Here is an 18991-nt window from a genome sequence, read left to right as displayed (position 1 = left end):
AGCAGGGACTTTTGGTAAAAAATTCTCACTGGCGCAGCTGACCTGGTGATAACATCATCGGGTCTATTTTGCTAAAATCCCCATGACTGTACAGTGTCCCCAAAAGGAGACTCTCCTTTAGCTCAGGCCAAGGGCACCTGAACAGAGGGACCAGGGGGCCATGCTGGCCATGAGTGTGAGTGATGGGGAGTGAGGGGGCAGAGAGGAGCCAATGGAGGTGAGGCCTCAGACGGTGGGGCCACAGTTTGGGTGCCTGTGCGTCCCCCCTATACCTTTAGGGCACTTCTGCCACTCCTGGCTCGGGTGCCAGGGCCCTGAGATTTTGGAGCAGGACAGTCTGTGGCCAGCATTGGGGCATCTGTGAAGCCCCAGACAGCAATGGACGTGTCTGAGCCCAACTACATTCATTATAAAGAATGACGGGAGAGAAATACAGAGAGATGGAATTACATTTATTTTAAAAGTTTCCTAACTCTTAAAAAATCCCCTTGGGCTGCTTTGTCTTAGGCTCTCAGTGGCTCGAGCCCCAGAATTTCTGAAGTCAGCAGCCTCCTAGCCCTGTAGTGATTCTCTCATTAACACAGTTCAATTCCAAAATAAAGTTCTACGTCTCCGATCGCTTTCCAGGCCCGGCGTGAAGCGATGGCCTTTGCAGCGAAATGAAGATCTGAAACTTATTTGTACTCGTTTTGTATGAAATATCCTTCTGCTACATCCTAAATGCGGCTGTGTCTTAGACACGGGAATGTACACATCACAACGTGCAGCATGTCGCATCAGGTTTTCTTAAGATTCTTTACTGATTTTCTAACCCGTTTCAAGGTGCGGTGTCCAGCGTCTGTCTTTATCCTGTTGCAGAAACTCTTCCCCTGTTTTTGGAAAGTTCAGAGGTACAGTTTGCCAAGAAATGCTCACATGTCCCACTCCCTTATCCCAGTTTTACACCCGTGTAACCCCATTGAGTTCCTCTGCTGTAGACTGGTCTATACTGAGAGGAGACTCAGGCTCTGTTTGTGGGTTTTCTCCAGGGCTAAATGCAGAAGTGACGGGCAGGGACATGTAGGTTAGAGGAGTTGTAATAATCTGTGGCCACAACAGACCTCATGGCTGTCAGGTTTCGTGCACACCACCACCATGTGGACTTTGCAGTTGTCGGCAGGCATGAAACTCAAGTTATTCTGCTCCATTAACAAGGGAGGCTAATCGTTAGCAGCCATATGCACAGCAAACATGCCTAAATTGGAGCAGAATCATCACCTGCGATGTAGTGATGCAGGTGGCAGAGACAGCAGGGTGAGAACACCAGACTGGGACCTGTATTCTTTGCACACTGTTACTCCACATTTAAGATGATGGTAGCTTTGGTCCCCATGTAAAACTTCCAGGAGAGGAAATTGGCTCACGGGTCTCCCAGTGGCCAATCTCTTGTGTAGAAGAGCACTCAAATTATCCTGGGGATGGCCGGTGGCGCTCTGGCGGCTGAAATGAATGGGGAATCTGTGGAAGCACGTGAGGATCAAAAGGGGGTAATCTCTTACTCCGGGCATCCCAGGGCACTGCCAGGAGTTGCCATTTTTTGCCAGTCATGGTGACGTTTGATGTTCTTAAAGCTCTAGCTCCTAGAGGCCTGTGATTAAGTGAGAATCGCATCTGTTCTTCTTCTTTCTTTTAAGTACATTTCTCACCTTGGTCATGGTTGGAGAGCAAAACTTGCAGACATGATCCCCAGAAGCTCAGAAATCAGAAGAATAAAGACTCAAACCTGTATTATTTTTAATGATTTTTAAGCCAACCTCGTGACTTTTTGGAGCCTGAGGGATGATTTTTTGAACATTTAGGATTGGGGATACCAAGGCAATTCCATAGCCCCCTCACTGTATCGGGGTGACCACTGCTTCTGTTAGACTGTAAGTGTCGCAGCCCAGGGATGGTCTCTGCCTGTGTCCTGTACACCCAGGGCCGGTGCAACCATTTAGGCGACCGCGCGCTAGGACTTGGGGGGCGCCATTTGCTTCGGCAGCGACTGCAGCGGCTGGATCTTTGGCCTCCCCGCTCGCTGCCGGCATTTAGGCAGGAAGCACGTGAGGCAGGAGAGCGCGGGGAGGGCCGCCTGCAGCAAGTAAGCGGGGGGGCGGCACGCAGGGGAACTCCCCACCCCAGCTCACCCCTGCCCCGCCTCCTCCCTGAGCACGCCGTGGCTGCTTCACTTCTCCCACCTCCCAGGCTTGCAACGCCAATCAGCTTAGGCGCTGCAAGCCTGGGAGGCGGGAGAAGTGAAGCAGCCGTGGTGTGCTCAGGGTGCTCATGCTCGTGCACGGAGCAGGGCTGAGCTGGGGTGGGGGGGGTGCCTCAGGGCAGAGGGTGAGGGGTGGGGAGCTGCCGCAAGGGGGGCGCCTCAGGGCGGGGGGGGGGGCTGCCGCGAGGGGTGGGTGCCGGGGGGGGGGAGGGCGCAGGTGGAAGTTTTGCCTCGGGCGCGAAACATCCTTGCACCAGCCCTGTGTACAGCCATGGTTCTCAACCAGGGGTACACGTAGTGACTGGCAGGGACACGTAGGGCAGAAGAGGAGAAGCAAAAAGAGGGGAGAAGGAGGGGGAGAGATCTTCCAGTGGGTACATCAGCTCATCCAGATATTTGCCTAGTTTTACAACGGGCTACATAAAATGCACTAGCGAAGTCAGTGCAGACTAACATTTCATACAGACAGTGACTCATTTCTCCTGCTCTATCTACCATGCACTGAAATATAAGTACAGTATTTATATTCAAATCCATTTATTTTACAACAGGGTGGATTTGATTTAAATCACTAGTCAGGAAGACTAGATTTAATCATGGTTTTCTACACAGAAGTGCATTCTTGTTGGTTGTTATAACCTTAATACATATTCTTCACAACTCAGAGGTAGATGTAGGTTTCATTTTTAGAAGGTACACACAATATATTTTTAAACAGTGATTTATTTTGAAAACTTTTCAGATTAGTTTTACAGCTATATCAGAAAATGAACGATTGTTTGGTTATTTCATTTACCAAAGAAGCAAAGTGTCCTGTGGCATCTTATAGACTAACAGAGGTTTTGGAGCATGAGCTTTCGTGGGTCAATACCCACTCCGACAAAGTGGGTATTCACCCACGAAAGCTCATGCACCAAAATGTCTGTTAGTCTATAAGGTGCCACAGGACTCTTTGCTGCTTTTACAGATCCAGACTAACACGGTAGTTAGGCTAGTTAACACGGTAGTTAGGCTACCCCTCTGACCATTTACCAAAGGTATTTGAAGCAGATATTTATGAAGTCATTGGAAGGTGAACTATCTCCAATTCAACGGGTTAATTATCAATATTTGGAGGATTTTCCTGCCATGCTGCATTAGGAGGAGAACATCACCAGACAGACATTTAAATTGTTTTATTTAACTAAAACAACAACGTTAAGTATTCTGGATTTTTTCTACAACAGCAAACATATGCTTGTTTTGTTAAAATATTATATGTCCCTCGCTTCTCATATTTATCTCCAGACTTCTCCTTGTCCAGATCTATTCCGCCCCCAACAATCTTCTATTCATTGAACTTTTTGAAACTTTGCACTTTTAAGGGATTGACTCTGTGTACACAGATTTTCTGAGGGACAATAGGGTTGAGGTCTGTTATTTCTCACCTCTGTATATTATTTATTTTAAAAGATTTTTGCTGTTAACAAGCATGTTACCTCTGGAGACACAAATGCACAGTCTGAGAACTGCAAAACTAAGCATCTCTGATGGTCTCTTCTAGACTGAGCACTGAGTCCCATTGGGTAGATAGAAAGATTAACCTAAATAATCTATACAGAAGCCCCTGGAACCCCATAAAATTGGGTCCCTAATCCATGAAGTATTGAAACTCATTTACAAAACTTTTCTTAAACATGACATGAATATATTGTCTCATACTACAGAATTAGAATTTATAATCCCTATTCCATGATGAGAGATCTTTGAGCTATAACGTATCTTAATTAAAACTATCTTTAGCTAGGTTTTTTCCTTAAAAAGCATTTTATCAAAAAAATCCGATTTAAATAAAAAAATCCGCGACACCTTTGTATTTTGTGTCTGATTTTGAAAGCAAGTCATTTTTAAGTGAGGTGAAACTTGGGGTACACAGAACTCCTGAAAGGTTGAGAACCACTGCTGTCCAGCTGCCCCGGGATCCCAGTGCACATAGGCCGTCGGAGTTCTGGGCAAAGGGGATTCACAGACTCCAGTGGGGTTCCCCTTTTCCAGCTGAGCTGGTCTGGCACAGGGAACCCCGTCTCCTGGGCCTGCAGAGCCGGGACACGTTGCTTCTTTAAGAACTTCTCCTTCTCCACCCTTCTGGGTCCATGCCCGTCCCCTGCCCTCCCCCACCCGGGAAGCAGACGCTGCCCCTTTAAGACCTGCCCCTCCCCGGGGCTCGCCTCGCAGGTGTTGCCAGACGTGATTGATACAGAGCGTTCTGAGCGGGAGTGGAGTGACGGGGGAGAGCGACCAATAGAGAGGCAGGCGGCGGGGTCGCCGGGCCAATGGGCGGGCGAGGTGGGCGGGGCAAGGCTGGGGTCTGCCAGCTGGAGCTGGCGCTCGCGGACGAGCGGTGGCTGCGGCTGGCCAGGGCGGCCCCGGCTCCCATGGGCCGGCGGTGAGCGAGCGGGCCCGGGGCCATGCCCAGGCGGCTGGCGGGGCCCCCCGCGGGCCCCTACGGGGAGGATTTCTCCTTCGTGAGCCCGCTGGTGAAGTACCTGCTCTTCTTCTTCAACCTGCTCTTCTGGGTGCGTGGGGGCGAGAGCCGGGGGGGCAGGGGGCGAGAGCCGGGGGGGCGGGGGGCACCTGGGGGGGGGCGAGAGCCGGGGGGGCAGCCGGGGCGGGGGGCGGGCACCTGAGGGGGCAGCCGGGGGGCACCTTGAGGCAGAGGGCGGGCAGCCGGGGGGCACAGGGACAGCCAGTCCCATCCCTTGGCAGAGTAGGGGGGGGGATGGGGGGCGATTCCCCTGTCTGGTGCATGGGGGGCCGGCAGGGCATGGGGCTCCCAGCAGGGTATTGCCTGGGGAGCCTGGCAGGGATGAACCTTCAGGGCAGAGGTGTGGGGGGATCTGGAGGGGAGACGGTCCATGGGTGGAGAAAAATTCCTAACAAAACCAGGAGCTGAGATGCTGTCCAGACCAAAATTGTACATGTAAAAAACCCTTCCCTGGGCTTCTGAAAGGAAAACCGAAAGAAGGGGAAAACTCTCATTTACTTCACCTGCACCTGAAAGGGGACTGGCTTCACTTTTGTGGTTGTGTTCAAATGTTAAAATCCAGGAAACCAGAAACAAAATGCATTGCTAGTCTCAGTAGGTTTTGTAAAGCTGTCCGGCTCCCCCACTCCCTCCAACCCAGGTGCAGTATGGTAAAGGTTGTGAGATGTATCTCTTTAAGAAGGGAGTGGTGCTTAGAATATCCGAAAGGTCACTGGATCGTGATCACAGTTCATTCAGCCCGGATAGAGTTATAAAGACAGCAACTCTGACCTGGTATGAACTTGGCTGAGAATTGGGGAACAGCAGATAATGCTACACTTAAAGGGGCCTATTTGTATTTTTGGTGGTTGTTTAGACTTTGATTATTGTGTGAAATCACTCAAAAGTGGTGGTGGGGGGGGAGACATGCAAAGGAAATGTCTCACTGGCTCTGAGTAGTTGGGAAGAACCGTGCTTCATGGACCCTCGGCCACTATCAGCAGCGGTGTCATGTCAGGATATGCCGTCCCTTTGCATAACCAGCTGAACGTAAATTCGGACACGTTTTGTCTCTGTTGGTGTTTGTTGCTCTATTCATTTCTATTACACAGGGACCTGTGCGGTGCTGCATTGCTTGAGACTGTGGAATGGGGTTGCCAGTCAGCTATTGGGTGACTTCTTCCCATATCTCATATACTTGTCTGGTTTCTTTTTTTTCCTTCAAAAAAGATCTTTTAATTAAGGGCGGTAAGAGGGGAAAAAAAGTAAGTATCCCTGTTCTCCTTGCCCTTCAAAGCCTGTAGAATTTACTGGAATATTGTCTTTAAAAATCACACATCCCTTTGGCTTTTTTTAAACCCACTATGGAGCTTTGTTCCTGTCTTACACCGTCAGTTTCCACTTCTGCTTTGTGTGGGTTTTCTTGAGACTGGCAGGCCAGAGACAGAGAGAGAGTCTTTATTTTTAAAAGAAAATGCGATTGCTGCGTGGCAACATTGGGGACACTCCTTTGCATATTTTTAAATCGACTGTATTTCCAGCTGATGTTGCCTATTTGATAGTAGTAGTAACTTCACTTCACTGTACTAACTGGAGTAATGTCTTGGGGTAAAAAGAAGGTGCTTTTAGAGCTTAGAATGGCTACACATTAGGCCTGTATGCCCAGACCTACCCTGTAGGCACCGTCAGGTTGGCTGGCTGGTTCCAGTGCTGCTGAGTGAATTTGTTGCCATGTAGAACATCCTTTGCAGTTCAGCTGCTTTGCTCTCTTTTTCCCAGGTTCGTGTAGTTCAGACAAGTGTTCAGAGCTTACTGGAGTTGCCATAGTCAGACTATCTTTGCTCGGGAAGCACAGTGTCCGAGAAGGGATAGACGCAGGCCAGAGAACAGAAAGATCTGCTCTGATTTATCTGGTCAGCCCTGTAATCAGCTCCCTGGTCAGATGTGCCTTCCCCAATGAACTTACGAACCTTACAGCTGTGCCCAGCATACGTGGGGGGCGGTTGCTGGTTGTCTCCAGCACTGTCCTTCGTCTTAACTGGCAAGTCTTTGTTCCCTGAACTGAACATCAGGTTGTCAGTCTCCGCAGGTAGCGTTGTGTAGAGAAGACTTGGAGATAAAAGAATTGCTGTGAACTGGCGGAGGCTTCAGAGGAACGCTCTTGATCTGCATGCCAGTGGGGGGGGGAGGGGCTTGTGCTAGCAATGCACGCGCGTGCACGTACTGCGGTGCTAGTGAAAAGGGTTTGCGTAGCTGCCGAACAGGGACCGCGTGGACAATGGCAGCCTTCCCACAGCCTCCTGCCCATGTTCTCAACCATGTCCAGGGCCACCTTGGAGTAAAAGCAGTTCAGTCTCCGTGGCACGTTCATTCCTTGTCGCCTCTGCTGAGATTGTTGGTTAGGAAGGAGACTTTTTGTGGGGTGGCCGCCTGCCCCCTGGAAATGGGGCTCAGATCCCATCTCCTTTCCCAGTGGCCTCCCAGATCCATTGGTGATTGGCTTTCTCTGCCTGTCTTCCGTCTGCAGTCCTGGTGCAGCGCCTGTCCCCGTTGAACACTATGGTGTTATCATCTCCCTGTAAAATCCCAAGAAGAGGAGGAAGCATCAAATATGGTAGTTTCACAAGTTGATCTCATCCATCTGAATGGACTTGGGCCAGCTCAGTGTAAAAGTGAAATTGACTTCGAACCTAGAATAAACGTACAGCTGGGTCACCCATTTCTCTCTCCTGACGCACTTTGAACCCTCCCTTGGCCAATGATGTTTCCTTTAATAGCTGAGATCCTTAGAGTGGTCCTCTGACTGGGAAGCAGGACCTCACAGGGTTGTCACTTGTAGCTTGCCAGGAACTGCCCCAAAGACCCCTGTACTTCCGGTCTAGCAGAATCCTCTGTTTCTAGCTTTCTTGCCTTGATCTGTTTGTATTGGCATCTACATCGCTGTCTAGTGGTCAGAGCTGGGGGGCCTGGGAGTCGGGTGATATTCCTGGCTTTGCTGCTGGACTCCCAGGCCTTGCCTACACAAGAAGGAGTTTGCTGGTATACCAGCAAAAGGGCTTGCACCCCCCAGTATAACTGCATCTACACTGGGGTTTGCCAGCATGACTGTATTCTGTAGAGGTGTATTGATTATTTTCTTCACACTCCGAACCAACATAGCTATTCCAGCTCTAAATACACCTGACGCAGGCCACAGTAGGTCACTTTCCCTGCCTGTAAAACAGGGATTTGACTCCGAGGAGTTGAGGATTAACTAATTGTCCCTTGCAAAGAACACAGAGTTCTTCTGCCAGGAGGTGCAACGAGGTCAAATGAGGCTCACTCTGATAAAGGCTCCAGACCCAGCCTAGCCAGGGGGACATCTGTCACCCTTGTGGGTGCAGCTTTGGCGTGATCGGGGCCAGAGGGAACCTGCCGCCCGAGAGAAGAGCGCATGGAGGAGGCAGTTTCTTGCCTCTTCTTGTTATAAGGCACATCCCTGTGCGGTGCTTGCTGCTTTGTCCTTCGTCTGATCTGGTGGGCTTTCACCCCGACGCTTCTCTCCGGCCTGATCGCGCTGGATCTAGAGACAGGGACGGTGGCGGCAAAGCGCCCAGGCTCAGTATTGTAGTGGGAGGAGGGAGCCAGCAACGTGGTTGCCCTTCCCCTTCGCAAAGGGGAACTAGTGTCCCTCAGAACAGCCTTGGGCTCAGGGGGCTCCTTTCAGAGCCCACCAGCCCTGCCCCTTGGTTAGCTGGCACTGCTGCTGTAAATGGGTGCAGCAATTCCTGGTCAGAAGTGCAAACGCATTCCAAATGCATGTGCAGGAGTCCCCCTCCGTCTGCCCTCTTGCAATGCTGCAGAAATGCTGGGGGCTGGAGTGGTGCAGCCAGGATGAGCATTGCAGACCTCGCCACCGGCCTTCCGAATTCATGCAGCCCTGTGGAGTCTGTCCTCGCTGCGTGCCCCAAGAGAATGATGGGAATTCGGGGGCTGTTGGCCGGTGGGGATGGAAAACGTGTGATTTGGGGGATGGCAAAAACCAGAGCGCAAAGGAGGGGGGGCTGCTTCAAAAGCCCCACCCCAAAAGAAATGCTGTCAGCATGTTTCTAAGCAGAGACCTGCCAGGCTGGGCCAGCCATGCCCGGGCTTCCCGTGCCGCTTGCACGCACCGTAATTACGGCTGCCTGTGTTATCCAATTACCTGCCTGGCACTTTCCTTTGCAGCTCATCTAATCCGGTCAGTCGTCGCGTGATTGTTTTTATTTGGCTTGCCTGGGCGGGAGGGGGAGCAGACGCATCCCCCACTCCCCCGCACGCCCATTGCAAATAGCACAGGTGGGAAGTAAAGAGTTAAATCAGGCTGGGTGGGTTTAGAGGTTAAGCCAAGGAGCAGGCAGGGGGATACATTCATTGGGGGAAGCCGTCCCATACCGGCTGAACTGCCCCATGGAACAGGGCTCTGGCGTGTAACGACTCCTTGGTTCTCAGCAGGGGCGGGCAGAGCCCTGTCCTTGAGCGAAACCCCAGCTTGTGTTCCCTGCTGGGCCACTAATTGAATTATAATCCCTCTGGCCACCCAACGGAGAGGGCGCACCCCAGCCTCGGGATGCAGATTACAGCACTTTATATAGCTAACGAGCAGCGCTGGCAGCTGAACAGAGGCGCGTAATGAGCTCGGGGAAGAGCCAGGGTCCCTGGAGGAACGTGCTGGGGATGGGGTGATTCCCACGCGTGTGACTTGCTTTCCCCTGACTTTGTAATGAGATGCACTGACTGGGTGGCTTTGATTATTTTAACTTCCACGGGAAGGAGCTTTGCTTGTGGTGCAGGGAATATTAATGCAGCTGAGTTCTGGTATTTCCCCCACCACCCAATTCCTGCCCAATCCTGGGCCCTCTACCCCCAGTGGCGCCCATCCAGGCACTGCTGGCAGTTTGAGGAAGAGGGACCCACTGTCCTGTGACCAGGCTCCTTTGGGGAAGTGCTGCCACCTGAACGCAGTTAAAGAAATGCAGAAGCAGGAGAGGGAAGCATCTGTATAGAATTCCCCTTGCAGAATCTGGCTGTAGAATCTTCCGTATATTGGGGGGAGGTGCGGGGACTTAAGGGCCTGTATTAAATAGGAAAAATTCCCAGTTTCTTTCGCCCCAACCCACGCCAAGCCCTGTGTGTGGAGATGTGGCTCTGCTCTCAGCAGAGTATCGGGGTAGCTGTGTTAGTCTGTATCCCCCAAAACAACGAGGAGTCCGGTGGCACCTTAAAGACTAACCGATTTATTTGGGCGTAAGCTTTCATGGGTAAAAAACCACTTCTTCAGATGCATGGAGTGAAAATTACAGATGCAGCATTGTATACTGACACATGAAGAGAAGGGAGTTTCCTCACAAGTGGAGAACCAGTGACAGGGCCAATTCGGTCAGGGTGGCCGTAGTCCACTCCCAATAATAGATGAGGAGGTGTCAGTTCCAGGAGAGGCAAAGCTGCTTTTGTAATGGGCCAGCCACTCCCAGTCCCTATTCAAGCCCAAATTAATGGTGTTAAATTTGCAAATGAATTTTAGTTCTGCTGTTTCTCTGATGTCTGTTTCTGAAGGTTTTTTTTGTTCAAGAATAGTGACTTTGAAATCTGTTTATAGAATGTCCAGGGAGGTTGAAGTGTTCACCTGCTGGCTTTTGTATGTTACCAGTCCTGATGTCCGATTTGTGTAGCTAATCAGTCACCATCTGCCTTGCAGATTTAGGTGCTTGGAAGAGCAAACCCAGGCGAGAGAATTGCATGCAAAGGACTGACCCTGACTTAGCGCCGAGTTACAGCAGTAAGGGGGGAAGTTAGGGACTGATTCCCAGACGGTGCCCCCAGCTCCTGTGACCTGCCTTTGGGCATTGCTTTCTGAGCGGGTCACAGTGGGTCTGTCTGTCTACACCGCAGTAAAAGATCAGCGAAAGCAAATCTCCTGACTTGGCCTCAGGCTTCAGGGCTCAAACAGCAATGTCGAAGTTGGGGCTTGCGCTGGAGCCCGGGCCGAGAAACCCTGCGAGGCTGGAGGGTTTCGGATCCTGGGCTCCGGCCTGAGCCCAAATCTCTACTCTGCCTTTTTAGCCCTGCAAACCTGAGTCAGTTGACCCAGGGTCTGAGTCGCCATGGGGGGGTTTTCTTTGCAGTGTAGACATACCCTGTGGTCCAGGCATCCCCGTGTGGGCGGGCGGGAGATGGAGAAGTGTGTGAAATTATCTCATCCAGCGGCTGAGGCTTCGTATAAAAGAGAGAACCACCCGAACTCTACAGAGGGGCTGTATTTTGTATATTGCAGCCAACAAAAACTTTCTTGCCGAATGCTCTGAATGTTTAATTGTCTATTGTTTCCCGCGATCCTAGATGTCCGCCTTGGGATTGTATTTTTCCAGTGCGTTAGCACATCAGAGTCCCTGAGGTTGTACAGACACCTAGGAAGACACCGTACTTGCCCCCAGGAGCTTACCAGCTTAACTAGACAAAACAGACTTGCAGAAATAGGCAGGCACCGTACACACACGTTGTCTGAGGGGGTGTTGAGGCACATCTAAACCTGTGGGGTTTGGTTTTTGTGTGTCTCACTTCCCTGCCCCCTTTACCAGCCATTAACGTCCACAGTTTTGGGGGGGAGCGGGGCGGGGAGGAGGAGCAAAATCATACAAGTCACTTTTGAAAACGTTGGCCTGGGTGTCCTCGATGTCTGTCTGCATGGCCAACTCCTAACTTCCTAAAGGGGCTTGATTTTTCTGAGCACTTTCCGCTGAAAATCAGACCCTGTAAAGGGATGTTTATGCTGCAGTTCGCCGCGAGCTACCTGGCCCAGCTAAACAGACTCACGTTTCTGGGGTTCGAAATAGCCGTGTGGATGTTGGAGCTCCAGCAGAGACCCCTGAGCTGCCAGAGTTCAAGCCCACCCAACCCCTTAGGCTTCACTCAGTGCCTAACCTTAGTCTCCGCTGGAGCTGCAGCATCCACGCAGCTAATTTTTAGTGTGTTAACATAAGTGGGGCTGAGGTTACAGACGTGTCCTCAGGTGTCTGAAACTGCCCAATCCTCCACAGTCACTAGCTCGCTTGAAAATCTCGGCCACTGTCTTATTTTTCTTTAAACTTCCCCATGACACGCTGTCAGAAGGTGGCTTTTTAGAATTTTAAACCCCAGGTCAGCTGACAGTACCACGGCTCTCCTGATTGCAGGTGGGGGCAGCGGGCCATGCCTGTCCCCTAAAAATAATTACAAATAGAGCCGTGTTGCTGAAGAGCCCACGTTCAGCACTGGCTTTACCGAAGCGGCTGCTCCCAAATGATAACAAGTCCCCCCGGCTCTTTTGGGACAACTTTAAGCACCAGAAAGAGGCTGTGTGTGTAACTTGCATTACTGCCTCCCTGGAAGACGGCTTTGTAACCCCTGTAATTTCAGCCTGTTCAAAATATTGGAAAAGAAAACGAATCCTCTAAGGCAGCGGTTCTCAAACTTTACCAACCTGAGGACCCCCATTTTGATTTAAACTTTTTCATGGATCCCCCCCAACCCGACTTCTAATTTTCCCTGGGGGTGCTCAACCCCCACTCGGCTCCAGAACCTGCCCCCAAAGCCCCTCCCCCACCCCACCTCTTCCTGCACCCGCTTCACCCCCAACCCTCCTCTTCCCGCCTCCTCCCTCAAGCATGCCCCAACCCGCTCCTCCCACTCCTTCCCAGCACCGCTGTTCTGCGGCATGCAGGAGGCACTGGGAGGGAGGGGAAGGAGTGGATCAGTGGGGCCGGCGACCTCGGACTTGACTCACGGCCCCCTTGGAGCTGGATGTGGCTCACAGACCCCTTGGTGTACCCCGTGGACCCCAGTTTGAGAACCACTGTGCTAAGGAGGCGCTTTAGAAAATAGAACAGTGGTTTTGTGGGGGAGATGGCGAAGGGGGCTGTCAGTAGCATAATGCCCAGCACGTTAAAATCTTGTAAAGGATTTTACCAAAAAATGCTGGGTGAATTTCAGTCCCTGCAGAAGACCAGCATATGGTGTCTATATATCCCTTAAGCCCGTTATTGTTTGCAAAAAGAACTGGTGTAATTGTGGCACCTTAGAGACTAATAAATTTATTGGGGCATAAGCTTTTGTGGGCTCAAACCCACTTCATCGGATGCTTGCAGTGTTCTGTAAGCACGAAAGCTTGTCTGTTTCACTGGCAAAAGTTGGTGCAGTAAAAGATGTGTTTACCTCATCCGCCTTGTCTCTCTCTTGAGCATAGTGGAGGTAAAGTGACACCCAGGAGACCGTGCATTAGGTATCCATGGGGATGGATTTGATTCTTTATAAGTGTAAAAGCTCTCATGAAATGAGGAGGAAATGCATGAGAGAGTTAAAGACGTGCACCCGTACGAGAGCGGGCAGCTAGTGAATGCAGCCTATACCATGAAACTGACTAGTTTGGTCTAGTTTAATGCTAAATATGGCATGAAACGCCCCTAGTAAAGTAAATCAGGCTTTGCTAAAATGTTGTTTTAATAATCTAACCAAGGGAAGGACACCCTGTGAAAGGACTCGTATTTAGGCGGTGTCGCTTTAAAATCGAAAGGGTGGACTGCCCCGAGCGCTCAGGCCACAATGTTCTCTTTCTCCTGCTGTGCGAAGGCTGCTGCTGGACGCCTCTCCCCCAGCACAGATCTTTCCTCTTGTGAGAGCCATTGTGCTGGCTGAATCGCTCCGGCTGCCTTCTGAAAAGCCCTGACGTGCGCATTTGCCTGCTGCTCCCCCTCCACCACCTCCAGACTAGTGCCTTGTGTTTTCGTCTTGTCTCTGGCTTATAAACGCTCTCCGTGTTGGGGCTGCCTGATGTTCCCCGGCAGCTGCAGTGGCCTGCACCCGGGTTCTGGAGCTGGGTTGTGGTGTTCACAGGTGCGGTGCCCCACAGAGGTGCTGGGCCCTCGGGGTGCCAGGGTTCCTTTGGTCCGAGAGCATTGCATCCTGGGCGTGCTCTGAGCGTGAAGCGGGCGTGCAGCGTGCCAGCACTAGTGAGCCAGGGAGCATGTAGTGCAAAACACAACGGCCTGGGGGGCTAAAATTGGTCTGAATGGGACGAAGAGAGATTGCCACCGGAAAAAGAAAATCTTGGTTCATACGGGATGAACTGAAACTGTCTGCTCCTCTCTGGCCGAGAGACTCCAGCCTGGGGCTGCTGTGCCTTGGGGGGCAGACTGTGCCCCTTTGGAGGTCTCCCAAGGGGAGCAGGGCCCCGTCCCATGGTCTCCAAGGATGCAGTCGGGCCATCGCTGCTTCTGATCTGGGAGCTTTCTGGTGTGTGCCAGGCACCTGGGCGTCAGCCCCTGCTGACCCTTCAGGGGAGGCAGGGCCGCCCAGAGGATTCAGGGCGCCTGGCGCAAAGCGAGGGAGCTGCGGTGCTTGTACTCACCCAGTGGTGGTCCGGGTCTTCGGCAGGGGGGGCCCTTCAGTCGTTCTGCATCTTCGGCAGCACTGAAGGGCCCCCCACTGCCAGAATGCTGCCGAAGACCTGGACTGCCGCCGGGCCAGGGCTCGCGGGGGGCCTGGGGCAAATTGCCCCACTTGCCCCCCCGGGCGGAAGCGGAGGGGACTGTGCCACTAGCTGCCTACGCGTCCCACCTCGCTTGTCTCCCCGGGAGAGTTCGTGAAGTGCCTCCGAGTTGCTGCCGCAAGCTCCATCCACTTCACTGGCCCTGGGTGTGATCTGCCCGATGACTCCTGTGCCAGCACCTGGGGTCTCGTGGCTTATCCCTCCCGTGGCCTGTCGGCCCATCTGGGGCTGGAAACGTCCGTGGGTTCCTGCACCGAGGTCAGCAAGGGCCATCGGGGGCTCCGAGCCGTGTTGCTTTGTCAGCGGGTTTGGCTGGAGGTGGCCGGCGAGGAAAGAGAACGGCAGGTAAAGGGCACCCGGGCGCGGTTGCACCGCAGCAGGCTGGCAGGGCAGACGCATCTGCCGTTCAGGCTGGGTAGCTGAGCCCGTGATCCGTCACTCAGCCATGGCTGGATGGAGCGTTACAGCAGGCACCGTGTGCCGTTATCCAGAACTCGGTGCGTGAATGGCTGGGGGGGGGCGGAGTCGTTTACATACATTTAAATGTTGTCACTTGTCCCGGGCGTAACTTTGCATCACTCCAGTGGAGTTGAGATTTCTTCTGACCTGGGTTTGGATAGCTCCACTGCTGCGGGGGGCGTCTGGCGCGGGGCAGCCTTCCCCGGCGTTTTAACCCCCATGGGCCCCAGGCCTGCTCTGTGCAGGGTTGGCTGCTGAAGCGCCGGTGGATGCCGATGCAGATGAAGGCAGTCGGGGATTTCTAGGGAGGGGAACGGCCTGGCGCAGATACGGCCCACAGGGTGACTTGCGTGTGAAATGACTGGCAGTCTGGAGGCACGGGGAGCTCTCGGCATCTGTGGGTCTGTGTAAAGGGCTCTAAGGATCAAGAAAAGATGGCACGGTGGGGCTGCTTCCTCTTGGAGGTCTCCAACTGATTCTTTTCCCCCCCGTTGCCTCCCCTGTCGTGTGAAAACCCAGCCGTTCTCTTTGCCTCGCACACGATCCCAAGTAACCTGCCGTCTGAACCTAGCTAACGCTTCCATTGATTTGATTATTCACTTCTATTTAATAGCCCCACGTTCTGCGTTGCGTCCTAGTGCTGTACGAACATGTGCTGTTAGAAAGCCAGCTCTGGCTGCTGTCCTGGCTACGCCACTGCTGGGTAGGTCACTGGCAGCAGAGATCAGACCAAAGACCTCTGGATCTAAAAGCCTGGGCCTTTCTAAGGGACCTCAGGTCTGTAAGCTAAGGCTGTGACAAGCTCGTCAGTGTCTATATATGGCCCAGCCACCAGCAGAGGGGAGCAGACCACCGCACTAAGTAGGTGTGGATAACGCTAACACTAATTCAGGTGGAGCTGAACCAGTGGGAGCAATGCTGAGAAAGCCGTGCAAAAATCTCTCTAGTGTAGCACAGACTCCGGTGCCGCCGTACCGAGCAGGTGGGGTTTGCGTGGCAATCGCAAGGAGCAGAGAGCTTGATCTAAACTGTGTGTGTTCCGGGTGTACAGGCAAGGGCCGGCTCCAGAGCCCAGCGGGGCAAGCACCCGCGTGGGGCGGCCCTTTCCCGGGGGGGCGGCAGGCTGGGCCGGCGGACCTGCCGCAGTCATGCCTGCAGGAGGTCCACCGGAGCCCCGGGAGCAGCGGACCTGCCGCAGGCATGACTGCGGAGGGGACGCTCGGCCGGCGGCTCCAGTGGACCTCCCGCAGGCATGACTGCGGACGGTTCGCAGGTCCCGCGGCTTGGCTGGACCTCCCGCAGGCATGCCTGCGGCAGCTCAACCGGAGCCGCCGGACCTGCGAACCGCCCGCAGCTGCGGGAGGTCCAGCCGAGCCGCGCGACCAGTGGACCCTCTGCAGTCATGCCCGCGGGAGGTCCGCTGCTCCCGCGGCTCGGGGGCGCCTCCCGGGCATGACTGCTTGGGGCGGCCAAAAACCTAGAGCCGCCCCTGGTACAGGCCATAGGGGTGCAAGTGGGGAAAACCTGCTGGAGTAGGAGGCAGAGCAGATTTCCTCCTCTAGCTGTCTGGGTTCTGCAGGGCTGACAGGGATAAACCTGTGTATGAGAACCAGTACAGCTGAGAGAGGCTGTGTGAAAAAGGTCCCTTTTCTCTTCCGCCTGTAGCTGCACTTCAGATCAGACGTAAGCCAAAATTTAGACTCTGTAAAAGTGCATGTGTGTGTATTTCTTATTTTCCTAATTGCCTAGTGGCCCCAGCCAAGACTGAGGCTACGTTATGGTAGGCAACAGCCTTCGTGCTGAAGCGCTTGCGAGCTAAATGGACAGGACAGGTGAAGGGTGGGAGGGGAAATGGAGGCACGGGGCGGGGTTGTGTTACACCTGTGGTTGCACAGAGGCTCTATGGCAGAGCTGGGGGTGGTAGGATTTTGTTTAGAGTCTGTGCTCCTCCGGGCAGCGACCCTGCCCGTCTTGGTACGGGGCTGAGTGCTTAGATGGTGCTCAGGTAACAAAGGGTGTTTAAAACACCGAGATTGAGGTTTAACATGGGGCTGTCCTGTTTGAAATGTAAATGCTGGAGGCTGTTTTTACTTCGCTGTTGCTCTCAGAAGCAGCTGCAAAGCATAGCCCCTGGAGCGAGGGGGGGTTCCTTCTAGGGTGCTCTAAGCCCCCAGAACCTGTTAGCCTCCGAACTCCACCTTCGGCTTCCCAGGAAAGCCGTCCCGCTCGCATGCAGCTGCCCAAGGGTCTCTGTGCTTGGCTCCTGCCCGCTCAGCCGGGCCGCCTGGCGTTGGTGCTGGTGTCAGCACAAGGCCGGTCAGTGAGCTCTCAGGCCTCGTCTAGCCTCCTGTTCCGTGTGCCCGAGGGCTGGGTCGGCTATTTCTCAGGGCTCAGGCGGCCGGGAGGTGTGTCTGAGCCTTGGTCTACACTACGAGTTTAGGTCAAATTTAGCAGCGTTAGATCGATTTAACCCTGCACCCGTCCACACGACGAAGCCGTTATTTTTTACTTAAAGGGCTGTTAAAATCGATTTCTGTACTCCTCCCCCGACGAGGGGATTGGCGCTGAAATCAACCTTGCCGGGTCGAATTTGGGGTAGTGTGGACACAATTTGACAGTATTGGCCTCCGGGAGCTATCCCAGAGTGCTCCATTGTGACCACTCTGGACAGAGCTCTCAACTCCGATGCACTGGCCAGGTAGACAGCAAAAGGCCCGCGAACTTTTGAATCTCATTTCCTGTTTGGCCAGCACGGCAAGGTGCAGGTGAGTGCAGATCTCCTCAGCAGAGGAGTCCCAGGATCACAGAAGAGCCCCAGCATGGACTGTACGGGAGGTACGGGATCTGCTCCCCATATGGGGAGACAAATCCGTGCTAGCTGAACTCCGTTCCAAAAGATGAAATGCCCAAACATTTGAAAAAATCTCCAAGGGCATGAAGGACAGAAGCTGTAACAGGGACTAGCAGCAGTGCTGCGTGAAACTTAAGGAGCTGAGGCGAACCTACTAAAAAACCAGAGAGGCAAATGGCCGCTCCAGGTCAGAGCCCCAGACATGCCGCTTCTATGCTGAGCTGCATGTCATGCTAGGAGGTGCAGCCACCCCTGTGCTTTGACTCCATCAATGGAGTAGCACGCAACAGGGAAGCGGGTTTTGGGTACGAGGAAGATGATAGCTCATAGCAAGGAAGTGGAGAAACCATTTTCCCCGACAGCCAGGAACTGTTTCTCATCCTGGACCTGGAGTCATTACCCCCCGAACCCAGCCAAGGCTGCATTCCGGACCTGCCAGGTGGAGAAGGGACCTCTGGTGAGTGTACCTTTGTAAATATTATACATGGTTTAAAAGCAGGCGTGTTTAATGATTAATTTGCCCTGGCATTCACGGCCAGTACAGCTACTGGAAAAATCTGCTAATGTGTCTGGGGATGGAGCGGAAATCCTCCAGGGACATCTCCATAAAGCTCTCCTGGATGTACTCCCAAAGCCTTCGCAAAAGGTTTCTGGGGAGGGCTGCTTTATTCCGTCCTCCATGGTAGGATACTTTGCCACGCCAAGCCAGTAGCACGTAGTCTGGAATCACTGAATAATAAAGCATGGCAGCGTATGGTCCCGGTGTTTGCTGGCATTCAAACAGCATCTGTTCTTTATCTCAGGAGAGTGATATCATTCCTGGTCACCTGGTTGAAACAGGGTGATTTTATTAAGGGGACATTCAGAGGTGCCCGTTCCTGCTGGGCTGTTTGCCTCTGGCTGAACAGAAACGTTCCCCGCTGTTAGCCACGCGGTGGGGGGAGGAGTGAAGCGATCATCCCGGAGAATTGGGCGTGGGGGGGAGGGGGTTAGGTGGGTTTGTGCTGCACATTAACCCGAAAACCACAGCCCCTCCTCCTTTTAAATGGCCAACCCAATGGCTGCTTGGTATGGGAAATGAGGGCGCTGCTGTTTAAAACCATTCCCACATGTTATGAAGGTTAAAAGAGCCAAAAGACTGTCTTACCATGGCTGCCTGCAAGCCGAATTCTGTTGCCTGGACCTGCGTGAGTGACCTCTCACACCAAACCAACATACCCTCAATAAGAGGCAAAACGCGACCTTATACTGAAAGCACGTGTGCTATGTAATGTTAACAGCAAGGTTTACTGTGGAAGAGTTACCCATTGTTCTCTCAAATGTCTTTTTAACTACCACTCTCCCTTTTTTCCCTCCACCAGCTGCAAATGTTTCAACGCTCACACGATCTTCTGCTTCCCA

At 52.9% G+C, this 18991-nt stretch overlaps 1 protein-coding gene across 2 annotated transcripts in view; it reads left to right on the top strand.

The window, feature by feature from the left end:
• Positions 1-4618: 4618 nt before the first annotated feature.
• Positions 4619-18991, top strand: part of LOC123375078 (tetraspanin-33) — a 35034-nt gene continuing 20661 nt past the window's right edge. Inside the window, exon 1 of one of the 2 annotated variants that reach the window (XM_045025685.1) lies at positions 4619-4791. In XM_045025685.1, the coding sequence (XP_044881620.1) occupies positions 4684-4791 (108 nt within the window). In that variant the 5' untranslated portion in view covers positions 4619-4683. The remainder of the gene's footprint in view (positions 4792-18991) is intronic. The other variant, XM_045025693.1, reaches the window with a different exon arrangement.

This window comes from Mauremys mutica, chromosome 1 (genome assembly GCF_020497125.1).
Source record: "Mauremys mutica isolate MM-2020 ecotype Southern chromosome 1, ASM2049712v1, whole genome shotgun sequence".
NCBI classification, from domain to species: Eukaryota; Metazoa; Chordata; order Testudines; family Geoemydidae; genus Mauremys; species Mauremys mutica.
This window is presented reverse-complemented; position numbering and strand designations above follow the sequence as displayed.